Source organism: Procambarus clarkii, chromosome 84, assembly GCF_040958095.1.
Source record: "Procambarus clarkii isolate CNS0578487 chromosome 84, FALCON_Pclarkii_2.0, whole genome shotgun sequence".
Classification (NCBI taxonomy): domain Eukaryota; kingdom Metazoa; phylum Arthropoda; class Malacostraca; order Decapoda; family Cambaridae; genus Procambarus; species Procambarus clarkii.
In genome coordinates this window covers 4,131,749-4,146,522 of record NC_091233.1, presented here as the reverse complement: position 1 = coordinate 4,146,522, position 14,774 = coordinate 4,131,749, and the positions used below count along the sequence as shown (strand labels likewise).

Below are 14,774 nucleotides of genomic sequence, written 5' to 3'. Positions count from 1 at the left end.
TGATAGGGAGGTAGGCGGGATGGGAGAGTGGGAGATGGAGGAGAGTTCAAGAAGGCGGTGGAGTTGGGAATTGTTAAAAGGACTAGGGGACGGTGGAGTGGGGGATGGCAGGGAGGACACAGGGATGGGGGGAGAGAGGAATGGTTATGAGGACGAGGAGACTGGGGATCGGGGAAATGGCAGGGATGAATGGGAGACAAGGGAAAGGTTGCTGTGGCTCAGCAACGCATATGTGTTGCTGAGCCTCAGCAACGCATGGCTGGGTATAGCTAGTATATATATAAATATATATATATATATATATATATATATATATATATATATATATATATATATATATATATATATATATATATATATATATATTATAACTTTTTAGACTCACAACCCACAAGAGGACTCGAACACTGGCCAACAAGGTGGCAGTTGCACGCTGTATCCACTACACCATACTTCAAAGCCATAAGAGAAGCAGGAATTCTGGGGTATTTAACCATCCAGAACTCCATACCTCTCCAGGCAATGAGACAGTGTGGGACCACTGGTGCTCTCTCATCGAGCCCTGTTATGTGGGAAAACTCGTGCCAAATGCTTAATGCACAGACTTGCCTAATAACCACAAGCTGAATTTTTATAACTTTTTATGTGGGTTGTGTGTTAAAAAAGTTATACAACTTCAGCTTGTACTTATTAGTCAAGTCTGTGCATATATTATATATATATATATATATATATATATATATATATATATACAACCTTAGAACACTTTCCCACCAGGAGATTGGAACCCTAGCCAGCACAGAAGCCTTACAGAAACTCGCATAACTGGAACGCCTTTAACCCACTGCACCACAACTCAGACACTTAAAAGAGATGGTAATTTCGGAGTATTTATATCCCCCAAAGATCACCACCTCCCAAGGGCAACTAGAATAGTGATTATCCGTGTCTCGGTGCTGAGGTGATGTCGATCTGTGAGGATGTCGAGGTGTTGCTCGAGATCGCCAAGATCTAATTAGAAATCAGATACACAAGGCAGAAAATGAATTAAAAGACAACAAAACGGAACTACTTCATGCTACAAACAAATGGAGAAACAGCAACATCGACGAAAACCTCAGTTCTCATATCGAGCAACACCTTGACATCCTCACAGAGCGACATCACCTCAGCACCGCAACCAGGATAATCAAGAAACTAACAACATTATATGGATGGACCTATGGCAATTCCACGACCAAGAGACGGCTTCCTGAACCTTGCTGGAATCAACCTCACTGAGGACGAAGTCACTCTCCTAAATCTGGGTATAAACTGTCATGTTATGTCTAGACCAAGTGAGATGGCCCGGAAAGTGGAGTTGAAGATCCTGTTGGACGACATATTCGACCTCGAGACGCAAAAGAAGGTCACCACCAAAGACACCTTACAAGCAGAACTTATTGCAGAAGGAGGAAAGAATCGAGGCAACTACAGAAGCACCATACTGTCCCCCGAACTCAAAGCGGCAGCTAAGAGCCTTCATGAGAACAAGGAGATTGTCACCCCGTCAGGAGAGGTGACAAGTCACCAATATATGTCATTCTTAAAAAAAGACGAATATCTGGGGAAAATGAACCTCATACTCTCTGACCAAAGTAAATTCCAAAGGGTAACGAAGGAAACTACAGCCGAATTGAAAGCAAAGGTCAACAAATTAATCGAAAGTGTGAACGCCAAGAAATCCGGATTCCACCTGCCAAAGACTATTGGGCAATACAAACCTGAATATGCTTATGGAAATGTCATGACACACAAGCCTGGAAACCCACTCCGGCAAATCATCAGCCACATACCCACACCCACGTACAGACTAGCGAAGCGACTCAACGGCTTGCTGACTCCTTATGTCCCTTGCACCTTCAGCCTGAAATCTCCAAAGGAATTTGTTGACTTACTGCGGGGAACACGGGCCACAGGGATAAGAGCCTCGTTGGACGTAGAATCACTGTTTACCAACGTACCTGTGGATGAAACAATCGGAATGATAGTGGACAGAGTGTATCGTGATCCGGCCTGTACTCCTCTTGACATACCAGAAAACATTCTAAGGAAACTACTCCAAGCTTGTACTAAAGAGGTACCCTTCTTGAGCCTGAATGGGCCCAATGTATAAGCATGTAGATGGGGTCGCCATGGTATCCCCTAAGTGTCCTGTTTCAGAACTTCTACATGGGTACCATCGAACAGAAGGTCTTAGTCGACATGAACTTGAAACCGGCCATATACTGCATTTATGTTGACGACATTTTTACACAGGTACCTGATGTCAGACATCTGCAGGAGCTGAAAGAGGCATTTGAGCAGGAATTCTGTGTTACGTTTCACTTACGAGATGGAGATGGATGGGAAACTGCCCTTTCTAGATGTAACAGTTATGGAAAGGAGCGGAGGTTTCCACACTGCAGTCTACACTAAGGAAACAAACATAGGAATGTGCCTCAATGCCAACAGTGACTGCCCAGACAGGTACAAGAGGAGTGTTGTTAACGCTTATGTCGACCGTGCTCTCAGCCACAGCTCAGGATGGTAAGCAAGTCGATGAAGAATTCTGTAGGGTAAGGCAGGTCCTAGTCAACAACGGCTTCTGCAATGGTTTCGTTGAAGACATCATAAGAAGGAAGGTGAAACGCAATGCAACCTCTGAAGAGACAACTAACACAACACGGGGACCCCCTATTAGACTATTTTACAGGAACTTCTTTTTCACAGCTCATAAAACGGAGGAAAGGGTCCTGAAAGATATTGTTGATGGGAACGTTATCCCTACAGACAAAAATCAGAAGACACAATTGACGATTTACTATAAAAACAAAAAAACGGCCAATCCTACTCATGAGAAACTCTCCAGACACAAAGCAGAACGCTTTAAAAGAGACCAACGTCGTCTATGCCTTCAAATGCCCACTTGGAGACTGCAAGCCTCATAGAACTCAGTATATAGGTAAGACAACAACATCTCTTTCCAGGCGATTAACGATGCATAAGCAACAGGGCTCCATTAAGGAACATATAATCTCTTCCCACAGCCAGACCATCACCAGAGAAATCTTAACAAACAACACAGAAATCATCGATAGATACAGCGATAGCAGGCAGCTTGACGTTTGCGAGGCACTACACATCAAGAAGTCAACACCAGCACTCAACAGCCAATTAATGCACAACTTTATTCTACCCACCTCAAGACTCCGCACCAATATAGAAGCATCAAGAAATATGGGCCAATCGGCACTTTGCAGTTACATCCATTCTTCCCTTTAATTTACCCAATTTATACCCATTGATTCATGTTCTGTCTTGTGTTGAAAGTTTTGTTCACCTCATCCAAAACTGTTGTAACATATCACCTCACCCAAATGCGGGTATATAAGATGAAAGCTGTTTAAATAATTGCATAGTATAACTCTGTTTAGTGTTTGCAGGTTATAGTTGTATGTGTGTAAACAAAAGTCTTTGAAAATGTAATAAGTTATTACGAAAAGCGTTCAAGTGTTGCGTCAGACTAGAAATAAAAATAAATTTCGGAAAATTGATTTTTCAGTTACCATCGACAGTGAAAAGAAACATAAGAAATATTGAAAAAAAAATCGCGTTAGAATTATTAATCTTACTTTTTCGGTCATATTTAATAATATATGTTTACAAGAAAGACTGCTACCAAAATACACTTATATATATATATATATATATATATATGTCGTACCTAGTAGCCAGAACTCACTTCTCAGCCTACTATTCAAGGTCCGATTTGCCTAATAAGCCAAGTTTTCCTGAATTAATATATTTACTATAATTTTTTTCTTATGAAATGATAAAGCAACCCTTTTCTGTATGTATGAGGTCAATTTTTTTTATTGGAGTTAAAATTAACGTAGATATATGACCGAACCTAACCAACCCTACCTAACCTAACCTAACCTATATTTATAGGTAAGGTTAGGTTAGGTAGCCAAAAAAAGCTAGGTTAGGTTAGGTTAGGTTGGTTAGGTAGACGAAAAACATTAATTCATGAAAACTTGGCTTATTAGGCAAATCGCGCCTTGAATAGTAGGCTGAGAAGTGCGTTCTGGCTATTAGGTACGACATATATATATATATATATATATATATATATATATATATATATATATATATATATATATATATATATATATATATAAAAGTTTGTGAGGGTACCACCTCTGGTGCCAATGTGGGGACCCATAGCCTCGGAGAAGAAAATAAAAAGTATTCAGAGGAGACCTTGTGGTTTCTCACTGAACACTAATATTATCTTCTCATACCACCCCCATTCTTTTGTATGTACACATATATATTTACTTTATTTGAACTTTGTTACAAAAAAGGAGTTACATATGGGTTACAAAGATGGTTATCATAGGTTGTCGAGTTCCTCCAGCTCCTCAGATGGCGGGCAGGAACCCTGGATGCAGTGCGCATTTCCCCTCTGTATTGCCACACTGAGGAGCTGGAAAAGAAAACTTGCAGCTCTTGGGTTCCTTATTGTTTCAATGAGCCTAGAACCCAGTTCCTTAAAAAAACTGGTAGCACTTTTACCCCAGGCGCCGAGTGTCTCAGAAGCAATGGGGACAAAATTGTAGTTGTGATCCAGTTCTCTATACTTACGGGATTTGGCTGCTTCCCTGTGGGTGGCAGCGCCACCTGGTTGTGCAACACTGAGGTTAATGTAGGTGTTAGCCAGGGTTGATACGCACGTGTAGTCCCATACCAACTGCTTGCCATTCTTCCAGGGGTTCACTGTGATACCATCCGGGCGACCAATAAGAGCATCAGAGTTACGGGACGTTAGGTAACAGGGCTCTCTTTCAGCTGGGCATCCAGCTGTGGTGAGGCTCTTCTTGATGATGTCGTTAACTTCACTGTGCCTCGAGTGCCATCCCCCTGTGCTTTGGCAGAGTAGGCCATGGTGGCCGTACCTGTCAGCCACCACCTCGCCGCAAATACACCTATATCTGGTGTGGAATTGGGGCAAGCAAGGCGGAGGGCCACAGCAATTCGAAGGGCATGTGGTGTGAGACGCGTGCCAGTTGCCGACATTGGAGTTGCTAACAGGAAATTCCCTGCATGTGGTGCTGCTTCTGCTGTGAGGCGAGCAATGTCATGTTGTGCTGTTGCAGCACCCAGGCACTCTGCAGCAACTTGGTCTACAATGGGGCCATCCCAGCTGGATTGCTTGTGGGCTTTTAGGGATGGTGGTTGAGGTGATTGGCCTGCACGAGAGGCCCACTCTGTGGCACAGCGTGTAAAATTGGGATCATGTACACGTGCCAGCTGATGTAAGTGGGCAGGTAGAATTTCCTTCACAAGGTCGTCGGATGCTGATAAGGAGGACAGGAAGGCTGGAACAGCGATTTGCGTTGCTGTTCGAACTCCGAGGCCCCCAAGTCCTACGGGAAGAGAGGATTGTTTCCACTGTAGGTCATCAAAAGAGAGGTTAAGGGCTTTTTCTAGCATTGATTTCAGTAACCGGTCATACTCACTTAGTTTCTGGCTACTGTAAGATGGTGAACACCTCAGAAAGTAGGTTAACCTGGGGAGGGACAGGCATCTGGTGATGAGGTAGAGTGCATCATGAGCATCAATATCCTCAATCCTCCCATCCATCCTCTTAAGGTCGGCGATTTTCCTATCAAGGACCTCATCGATGGCTTTCAACCCCATGGGAGCTCCTAGGAGTGTGCTGTCTTCAGGTTTTGTTTTATGGATATTTGGAAGAAGACCCTCTATTCTCTCTACGATGCCCTGGTTGGAACATATTATTTCACATTTAGAAGGGTTCAGGGGGAGGCCTAAAACTGCACCTTGCTCCTGGATTTTTCTGATGTCCTCCAGGAGGGAGTCTTGGGAACCAGCTAGGGTACCATCATCCAAGAACCAGATGTTAAGCTCGCTGGACAGGACCTCTGTGACTAAGCAGAAAAGGAGAGGAGCAAGGGGGTCACCCTGTTGGACGCCTTCTCGCGAGTCAATTTCATGTTTGCCAAAAAAGTAGCTTAAGATCCATACTGTAGCATGAATGTACAAAAGGGTAGAGGGAAGGGAAATGACTATGAACCGCACGGAGTACAGCATCCCTCCGCACCAAATTGAAGGCATTTTTGAAATCTAGCTTGATAAGGGCCTTTTCGTCTGTGATGTTGGCGATGAAGGCTCGAGCTGCATGGGCTGCCGCCTCACACCCTTGTGGAATGCCAAACCCGAGCTGTTTTGGCTTCAGCATGTTGGCCGCTGCATCACTAACTGTTCTTGCAGCTGCCTTTGCGACGAGACGCCGGAGAGAATTGCCCACAGCTATTGGCCTGATCCCTCCATCCTTTTTCTTTAGAGCACAGAGAGATGCTCCAAAAAAGATAGGTCTTATGGACGCTGGTATGTTGCCAGCTAGACATGTGTTGGTGAATCTGGTTAGTTCCACCAAGAGGTTCTTTGCAATGTCACCCAGTGCAGGGTTGAGCATTTGCTTGAGGTGGTTGGGTTTTAGTCCTCTGAACCCACCTGCTGATCCTGTAGGGAAGGACATGGCTGCTTTATGGACCACAGATTCAGCCACCCAGAGAGGTTCTGCTCCGGTAGCCCCCACTTGTACAATGTCGTCCTCACGCGGAGCCCTGGGTGGTTGTTTCTCCCTTAGGGCTTGAGCTGTTGCGGCATCTCTGTCGGCAATTGAGTCCTCACTGGTGATGACTCGTATTGCGCCAATAGTGTTACCTTCTATTTTCTTGGTGACTTTTTTCTTGGCGCCAATAGTGTTACCTTCTTCCATTTTTTGGTGACCTTCTTCTTTTCTTGGTATTTTCTCTCTCTCTCTCTCTCTCTCTCTCTCTCTCTCTCTCTCTCTCTCTCTCTCTCTCTCTCTCTCTCTCTCTCTCTCTCTCTCTCTCTCTCTCTCTCTCTCTCTCTCTCTGTATATATATATATTATATATATATATATATATATATATATATATATATATATATATATATATATATATATATATATATATATATATATATATATATATATATGTATATATACATATATATATATATATATATATATATATATATATATATATATATATATATATATATATATATATATATATATATATATTATTAAATATGACCGAAAAAGTAAGATTAATAATTCTAACACGAATTTTCTCAATCTTTCGTACATTACGCTTCACTGTTGGAGGTAAATCAAAAATCACTTCTCCAAAATTCATTTTTATTTCTAGTCTGACGCGACACGGGCGCGTTTCGTAAAACTTATTACATTTTCAAAGACTTCACAAATACACAACTGATTAGAACTTGCGTTTCTCTGATTTTATATCTACATTTGAGTGAGGTGGGAAGGGTGATGTGGCATTAACACAAGACAGAACACTAGGGGATATTAATTAATATATTCTACCCACCTCAAGACTCCGCTCCAATATAGAAGCATCAAGAAATATGGACCAATAGGCTTTCTACAAACACTTCTATTCAATACCCATTGTTTCTGTTCTGTCTTGTGTTGATACTTTTAATACCCTATTAATATCCCCTAGTGTTCTGTCTTGTGTTAATGCCACATCACCCTTCCCACCTCACTCAAATGTAGATATAAAATCAGAGAAACGCAAGTTCTAATCAGTTGTGTATTTGTGAAGTCTTTGAAAATGTAATAAGTTTTACGAAACGCGCCCGTGTCGCGTCAGACTAGAAATAAAAATGAATTTTGGAGAAGTGATTTTTGATTTACCTCCAACAGTGAAGCGTAATGTACGAAAGATTGAGAAAATTCGTGTTAGAATTATTAATCTTACTTTTTCGGTCATATTTAATAATATATGTCTACAGGAAAGACTGCTACCAAAATATACTAATATATATATATATATATATATATATATATATATATATATATATATATATATATATATATATATATATATATATATATATATATATATATATATATATATATATTGTGACGGGAAAGTGTTGGAGTGTAGATGTTCGGCAGTCTTCCAGTGGCAGGTGTCAATGTCTGGTCACACATAACACAAAAAGATAGACTACTTGCCTGTTGTCTGTGGTAAGTGAGAGGGAGGTGCACGTAAAACACAAAGTATAAACAATGAAACTTTAATATATTTACTTTAAACATAAATGAAAATAAAAACAAATACCGGGGGAATTAAAAGTACAATTAAATAACAAAGATAAATGCAAAGACAATGTGAGACACAATAGTATAAAGGTGAAAGGGTAAAATGGTGCTGAGAATATCGGCTATGGCTGAGACCTCCCTTCGTATACAAGCCAGTAAGTTTGTATGCCAGAGAGAGATGTCAACTCTAAGAGCACAAAGAATATTCTGAAGTGGATAGCTGGTCAGGGCTCCGACGTCGATTCAGGTAGATGGCGCAGAGGTGCAGTGTGCAGGTGCGCGGTCGGCGAGTCACCAATCAGGAGCAGGCAGTCTGGAATGAGTAGTTTGCTGGTTGACGACAAACTGGTGTGGAGGGTGTGTGGAGTAGGGGGAATCTTGGGTACGTTTTACCTCTTGGTCAAAACGTTTTGTGCTACCGGTGGACGTATCTTGAAAGTAGCATCTTATACTTGTTAGCTGGACGTAACTTGAGGTCGGGAAGAGCAGGCTCAATCTCTCTAGAAAGAGATTATCGTCACAATATATATATATATATATATATATATATATATATATATATATATATATATATATATATATGTGAGAAAGCTGCATGAACGCGCAAGCCATATATCACTAAGAACTCTTTGACCCGGCCAGGATTCGAACCCATGCCATCCAGGATCACCCCATAACGTACACAGTACCGTGACCACCGCATCAATGATCGTCTATAAGGATTGGTCAGTTGTAGCGCTTATTAACTAAGCTCCCTGACTGACCAACCCCCGACGACATTCAAGGACCCATTTGGGTACAGTTTTTCATCAAATTCTGGCGTATGCACGGGCCGCACTGAGTCTAACATGTGTGAGAAAGCTGCATGAACGCTTTCACAGTGGTCACGGATACTGTGTACGTTAAGGGGTGATCCTGGACGGCATGGGTTCGAATCATGGCCGGGTCAAAGAGTTCTTAGTGATATATGGCTTGCGCGTTCCTGCCTTACCCTACAGAGTTCTTCAACTGTAGAACTCTGTAGGGTAAGGCAGGTCCTAGTCAATAACGGCTTCTCCAATGGTTTCGTCGAAGACATCATAAGAAGGAAAGTGAAAAGCCATGCAACCTCTGAAGAGACAACTAACACAACACCTATACCCCCTATTAGACTATTTTACAGGAACTTCTTTTCCACAGCTCATAAAACGGAGGAAAGGGTCCTGAAAGATATTGTTAATAGAAACGTTATCCCTACAGACAAAAATCAGAGGATACAACTGACGATTTACTATAAAACCAGAAAAACGGCCAGCCTACTCATGAGAAACTCTCCAGACACAAAACAGAACGCTTTAAAAGAGACTAACGTCGTCTATGCCTTCAAATGCCCTCTTGGGGACTGTAAGCTCCAAAAAAAACAGTATATAGGCAAGACAACAACATCTCTTTCTAGGCGTTTAACGATGCATAAGCAACAGGGCTCCATTAAGGAACATATAATCTCTTCCCACAACCAAACCATCGCCAGAGAAATCCTAGTAAACCACACAGAAATCATCGATAGATACAGCGATAGCAGGCGGCTTGACGTTTGCGAGGCACTACACATCAAGAAGTCAACACCAGCAATCAACAGCCAATTATTGCACAACTATATTCTACCCACCTCAAGACTTCGCTCCAATATAGAAGCATCAAGAAATATGGACCAATAGGCTTTCTACAAACACTTCTATTCAATATCCATTGTTTCGTGTTCTGTCTTGTGTTGATGAAATTAATACCCTATTAATACCCTTGTTCTGACTTGTGTTGATGAAATTAATACCCTATTAATACCAAATTTTGTTCTGTCTTGTGTTAATGCCACATCACCCCTTCCACCTCACTCAAATGTAGATATAAAATCGGAGATGCGTAAGTTCTATTCAGTTGTGTATTTATGACCTAAAGTCTTTGAAAATGTAATAAGTTTTACGAAACGCGCTCGTGTCGCGTCAGACTAGAAATAAAAATGAATTTTGGAGAATTGATTTTTGATTTACCTCCAACAGTAAAGCGAAATGTACGAAAGATTGAGAAAATTCGTGTTAGAATTATTAATCTTACTTTTTCGGTCATATTTAATAATATATGTCTACAGGAAAGACTGCTACCAAAATATACTAATATTTATATATATATATATATATATATATATATATATATATATATATATATATATATATATATATATATATATATATATATATATATATATATATTATCATTATTACAACGTTATTAGTAATTATATTATTATTAATAAGTATAGTATTCTACTTATAATTGAGAGACTGTCTACAGTTATTTTTATTAATGCTTCTTGCATTGCTGTTTTTAATGCGTTGATATATTATCCTTTTAAAAATCAAATTACCATAACTTTTATCTTTTCTTTAATTGTTAAAAGAAGAATCTTACCAAGGTTTTTAATAATAATTGTTAAGTAAAGTACCTTTACCACATTCATCGTACCTGCATATCATCAGTCACAAGGAAATAATGGCAACTGAATAATCCATTAGTCTGACTACTGTAATGTATGCTTTTGATGCATGTCGTGAGCTGTGTGACTAGATAAATAATTTAGTCTGCACAGCTCATGAAGGCACACTCACCACTTATACCTGTGTATATGATTAAAAAACATATCGTGGAGTCAGTGTCTTGACCTCTAATCTTTCACATATTTTATTTATCAAGATAGATTGGGCTTATATGCGTACTTGCACTCCTTTTGTATATTCCACGGAGGAATTTATATATAAAAATTAAACCTTTTCAACCCGTAAGATCGTAGGAGAGAATATCCCCTAACTTTTCAGGGAAGGTAGGACGGCGCTGATCATACTGGGAATATCATCAGATTAATGAGTTTCTACTTCCTAAGGGCGTTATGATGGAGACCTTCCGGAGAGGTAGCACGACGCTGCCCATCCTGGGAATACAACACCTTGCTGACGACACAGACAGGCATGTGATGCTTGAAGGTGGGTTAGGTGAATATAGTGGTGGTGCTTGAAGCTGGATTAGGTGAGTATTGTGGCGGTGGTGCTTTAAGGTGGGTTAGATGAGTATACTGGTGGTGCTTAAAGGTGAGTTAGGTGAGTATTGTGGTGGTGCTTGAAGGTGGGTTAGGTGAGAATGGTGGTGATGGTGCTTGATTGTGGGTTAGGTGAGTATTGTGATGGTGCTTGTAGGTGGGTTAGGTTGAGCATTGTGGTGGTGGTGCTTGAATGTGGGTTAGGTGAGTATGGTGGTGGTGCTTGAAGGTGGGTTAGGTGAGTATGGTTGTGGTGCTTGAAGGTGGGCTGGGTGAGTATAGTGATGGTAGTGCTTGAAGGTGGGCAAAGTAAGTATGGAGGTGGTGTTTAAAGGTGGGTTAGGTGAGTATGGTGGTTATGGTGCTTGAATGAGGGTTAGGTGAGTTTGGTGGTAATGGTGCTTGAATGTGGGTTAGGTACTTTGTTGGTGCTCAAAGGTAGGTTAGATCAGTATAGTGGTGGTAGTGCTTGAAGGTAGGTAAGGTAATTATGGAGATGGTGTTTTAAGGTGGGTTAGGTGAGTATTGTGGTGGTGGTGCTTAAAGGTGTATTAGGTGAGTATTGAAGTGGCGCTTGAAGGTGAGTTCGGTGAGTATAGTAGAGGTTCTTTAAGGTGGGTTAGGTGAGTATAGTGGTATTGCTTGAAAGTAAGTTAGGTGAGTATTTCCATGGTGGTGCTTGAAGGTGGGTTAGGTGAGTATAGTGGTGGTGGTGCTTGAAGATGAGTTAGGTGAGTATAGTGGTAGTGCTTAAAAGTGGGTTATGTGAGTATATTGGTAGTGCTTGAAGACGGGTTAGGTGAGTAAAGATTTGGTGCCTAAAGGTGGATTAGGTGAGTATAGATTTGGTGCCTAAAGGTGGATTAGGTGAGTATAGTGGTAATGCTTGAAAATGGGTTAGGTGAGTATTTTGGTGGTGGTGCTTGAAGGTGGGTTAGGTGAGTATAGCGGTGGTGCTTGAAGGTGGGTTACATAAATATAAAAGAGGTGCTTGAAGGTGGGTTTGGTTAGCTTAGTGGTATTGCTTGAAGGTGGGTTAGGTGAGTGTGGTGGTGGTGGTGCTTGAATGTGGGTTAGGTGAGAATTGTGATTGTTGCGCTTAAAGGTGGGTTAGGTGAGTACAGTGGTGGTAGTGTTTGAAGTTGGGTTAGGTGAAGGTGGTGCTTGAAGGTGAGATTAGGTGAATATGGCGGTGGTGGTGCTTGAATGTGGGTTAGGTGAGTATGGTGGCGGTCCTTGAAGGTAGGTTAGGTGAGAATCATGGTGGTGCTTGAAAGTGGGTTACGTGAATATTGTGGTGATGCTTGAAGGTGGGTTAGGTGAGTATGGTGGAACTGGTATTTGAAGGTGGGTTTGGTGAGTATGGTGCTGGTGCTTGAGGGTGGGGTAGGTGAGTATACTGGTGATGCTTGAAGGTGGGTTAGGTGAGTATAGTGATGATGCATGAAGGTGGATTAGGTGATTATGGTGGTGGCGCTTAAAGGAGGGTTAGGTGAGTATGGTGGTGCTGGTGCTTGAAGGTGGGTTTGGTGAGTATGGTGGTGGTGCTTGAAGGTGGGTTAGGTGAGTATAGTTGCGGTGCTTGAAGGTGGGTTAGATGAATATAGTGGTGGTGGTGTTTGGATGTGGGTTAGGTGGGTATGGTGGTGGTGCTTGAAGGTGGGTTAGGAGAGAATCGTTATGGTGCTTGAAGGTGGGTTATGTGAGTATAGTGGCGGTGCTTGAAGGTGGGTTAGGTGAGTATAGGGGTGCTGCTTGAAGGTGGGTTACGTGAGTATAGTGAAGATGCTTGAAGGTGGGTTAGGTGACTATGGTGGTGGCGATTGATTATTGGTTAGGTGAGTATGGTGGTACTGGTGCTTGAAGTTGGGTTAAGTGAGTATAGCCGAGGTGCATGAAGGTGGATTTGGTGAGTAGAGTGGCAGTGCTTGAATGTGGGTTAGGTGAGTATAGTGGTGGTGCTTGAAGGTGGGTTAGGTGAGAATATTTGTGATTCTTGGAGGTGGGTTAGGTGCGTATGGTGGTGATTGTGCTTGAATGCGGGTTAGGTGAGTATTCTGGGCATGCTTGGAAGTGGGTTTGGTGAGTATGCTGGTCATGCGTGGAGGTGGGTTAGGTGAGTATAGTGGTTGTGCTAGAAGGTGGGTTAGGTGAGTTTCGTGGAGGTGTTAGAAGGCGGGTTAGGTGAGCATAGTGGCAGTGCTTGAAGGTAGGTTAGGTGAGTATATTTGGTGGTGCTTGAAGGTAGGTTAGGTGAGTATGTTGGTGGTGCATGAAGGTGGTTTAGGTGAGTATAGTTGTGGTGCTTGTAGGTGAGTTAGATGAATATATTAGAGGTGCTTGAAAGTGGGTTAGGTGAGTATAGTGGTGGTGTTTGAAGGTGGATTAGGTGAGTATAGTGATAGTGCTTGAAGGTTGGTTTTATGAGTATGGTGGTGGTGGTACTTGAATGTGGGTTAGGTGAGTATTGTGGCTGTCCATGAAGGAGGGTTAGGTGTGTATCATAGTGGTGCTTGAAGGTTGGTTACGTGAGTATGGTAAGGGTGCTTGAAGGTGGGTTAGGTGAGTAAAGGGGTGGTGCTTGAATGTGGATTAGGTGAGTATAGTAATGATGCTTGAAGATGGGTTAGGTGAATATTGTGGTGGTTCTTGAAGGTGGTTAGGTGAGTATATAGCCGGTCCTTGTAGGTGCTTTAGGTGAGTAAAGTCATGGTGCTTGTAGTTGGCTTAGGTAAGTATAATAGTAGTGCTTGAAGGTAGGTTAGGTGAATATGGTGGTGGTGCTTGAAAGTTGGTTAGGTGAGTATTGTGTCGGTGCTTGAAGATGTGTTAGGTGAGAATGGTGGTGGTGGTGCTTGTAGGTGGGTTAGGTGAGTATGGTGGTGGTGGTGCTTGAAAGTGGTTTAGGTGAGTATAGTGGGAGTGATTGAAGATGGGTTAGGTGAGTATTGTGGTGGTGCTTGAAGGCGGGTTAGGTGAGTATTGAGATGGTCCGTGAAGGTGGGTTAGGTGAGTATCTTTGTGGTGCTTGGAGGTGGGTTAGGTGAATATGGTGGTAATTGTGCTTGAATTTTGGTTAGATGAGTATTCTGGGCATGCTTGGAGGTGGGTTAGGTGGGTATACTGGTCATACTTGGAGATGGGTTAGGATAATATAGTGGTGATGCTAGAAGTTGGGTTAGGTGAGTATTATGGAGGTGTTTGATGGCGGGTTAGGTGAGCATAGTGGCAGTGCTTGAAGGTGGGTTAGGTTAGTATATTGGTGGTGCTTGAAAGTGGGTTTGGTGAGTATGTTGGTGGTGCTTGAAGGTGGATCAGGTGAGTATATTAGCGGTGCTTAATGGTGGTTTAGGTGACTATAGTCGTGGTGCTTGTAGGTGGGTTTGGTGGGTATAATAGTAGTGCTTGAAGGTCGGTTAGGTGAATATGATGGTGGTGCTTGAATGTTGGTTAGGTGAGTATGGTGATGGTGCTTGAAGGTCGGTTAGGTGAATATGAT

The 14,774-nt window shown here is 42.0% G+C and overlaps 1 protein-coding gene across 1 annotated transcript in view; it reads left to right on the top strand.

Annotated features, from left to right (window-relative positions):
* The window catches only part of LOC123774836 (uncharacterized), a 598,107-nt gene that overhangs the window by 534,417 nt on the left and 48,916 nt on the right, over positions 1-14,774 (top strand). The window contains exon 16 of the mRNA XM_069316494.1: positions 11,123-11,222. Coding sequence (XP_069172595.1) covers positions 11,123-11,222 — 100 coding nt within the window. The remainder of the gene's footprint in view (positions 1-11,122; positions 11,223-14,774) is intronic.